Source organism: Olea europaea, chromosome 14 (genome assembly GCF_002742605.1).
Source record: "Olea europaea var. sylvestris chromosome 14, O_europaea_v1, whole genome shotgun sequence".
NCBI classification, from domain to species: domain Eukaryota; kingdom Viridiplantae; phylum Streptophyta; class Magnoliopsida; order Lamiales; family Oleaceae; genus Olea; species Olea europaea.
Window position 1 is genome coordinate 14,915,490 of NC_036250.1, and position 1,313 is coordinate 14,916,802.

Sequence of the window (1,313 nt, forward strand, 5' to 3'; positions counted from 1 at the left end):
ATCCCTCGTAATACTCGACAGGATGAAATAGTGCACCTCAAGAGGGCCTTTTCTTTTTTCCAGATTTTCTTCTCTTGATGTTTGGTTTAGTGCCTCTTTTAAACACGGCCAGGACCTCAATGCTACATTAATAATAGTGCATTTGATTGGTAAATTAGGAACCAAACAATTAGTCCAATGAATAAAAGAACAGAGTCATTAGCTGATGCAACACAAACATGTGAATATAGCATATTTCCAGAAAAGAAAATCCTCATGGTAAGATAACCCAGAGAATGGATCTTTCTCTTCGTGGCAAACCCCGCAAGGCACCCCAATCCCACAATAAACTGAATAATTAGACCATCCTCAGTGGTCACCGCTCCTTTTCCTATTTTAAAATGATTGATTGGTCTCAGCATATGTACAAAGTGGATTGCAGTTTGGCTGACCCTCTTCTTCTCAACTGGGTAGGGTTGACTCAAAAGTACAACAAACAAGGCAAACTACTAAAATTAAGGGATAAGTTTCAGGAGGCATGGGAGATGGGACAATTCAAACCTTCTATTAGTTCCTCATTTTTTTTTTTTTTAAGAAGGGGGATAAAGGATTGCACCCCACAAATTCTAGAAGGCATGGGAGATGGGACGATTCAAACCTTCTATTGGCTCCCCGGTTTAGAAGGGGGATAAAGGATTTCACCCCACAAAAGGAGGCTAGAATCTAGTCCATTGACCTGGGAAGGCTCCAGTCTTGCTACTTGAACTAGGCCTTGGCTTCATTGGTCACATGAAGTGCATTTTTGGTACAGGACATGCTTGGACACTATAATGAACAAGATTTTTAGCTTCTTTTTCCTATTTAGTATTGTCCAAATCTATACGATCCTCCTTATCTAACATGCTAGAGAGAGAGAGAGAGAGAGAGAGAGAGAGGTATGAATACCTTTGTGTTCCAGGGAAAAAATTGAAGCCATGTGCTTTGTCCAAATACCAGGCCTTACAAGAGAGCAGTGACATGCAATCCTGTAAGTTAAATGGCAGCAATAGAAGCTCAAGCAGACAGTGACACTTTTGCCTAGCTAAAAATCAAACAACTGAATAAAGATTAAACTTTTTCTTTATTATTTAGCAGCTCTTTAAACTATGAGAAGTAAGGGTAAACACACCTCTTTAAAACTATCCCATCCACAACTTATATAAATTAGAGTTTCAGGCAAGGACCGACTTTCTTCTTGTACTGTGCTGCTCTTAACCTGCACTGAAGTTTCTCTCTCTCTCAGAATCCATGGTCTTTTTTCATTTTTTACCTTCCCACCGGTACTGGAATAACCA

At 39.7% G+C, this 1,313-nt stretch overlaps 1 protein-coding gene across 1 annotated transcript in view; it reads right to left on the minus strand.

Annotated features, from left to right (window-relative positions):
* The window catches only part of LOC111409563 (uncharacterized RNA methyltransferase pc1998), a 6,447-nt gene continuing 5,134 nt past the window's right edge, over window positions 1-1,313 (minus strand). The window contains exons 12-14 of the mRNA XM_023039598.1: window positions 1,148-1,310; window positions 925-1,004; window positions 1-122 (exon numbers count right to left, since the gene is read on the minus strand). Coding sequence (XP_022895366.1) covers window positions 38-122; window positions 925-1,004; window positions 1,148-1,310 — 328 coding nt within the window. The 3' untranslated portion in view covers window positions 1-37. The remainder of the gene's footprint in view (window positions 123-924; window positions 1,005-1,147; window positions 1,311-1,313) is intronic.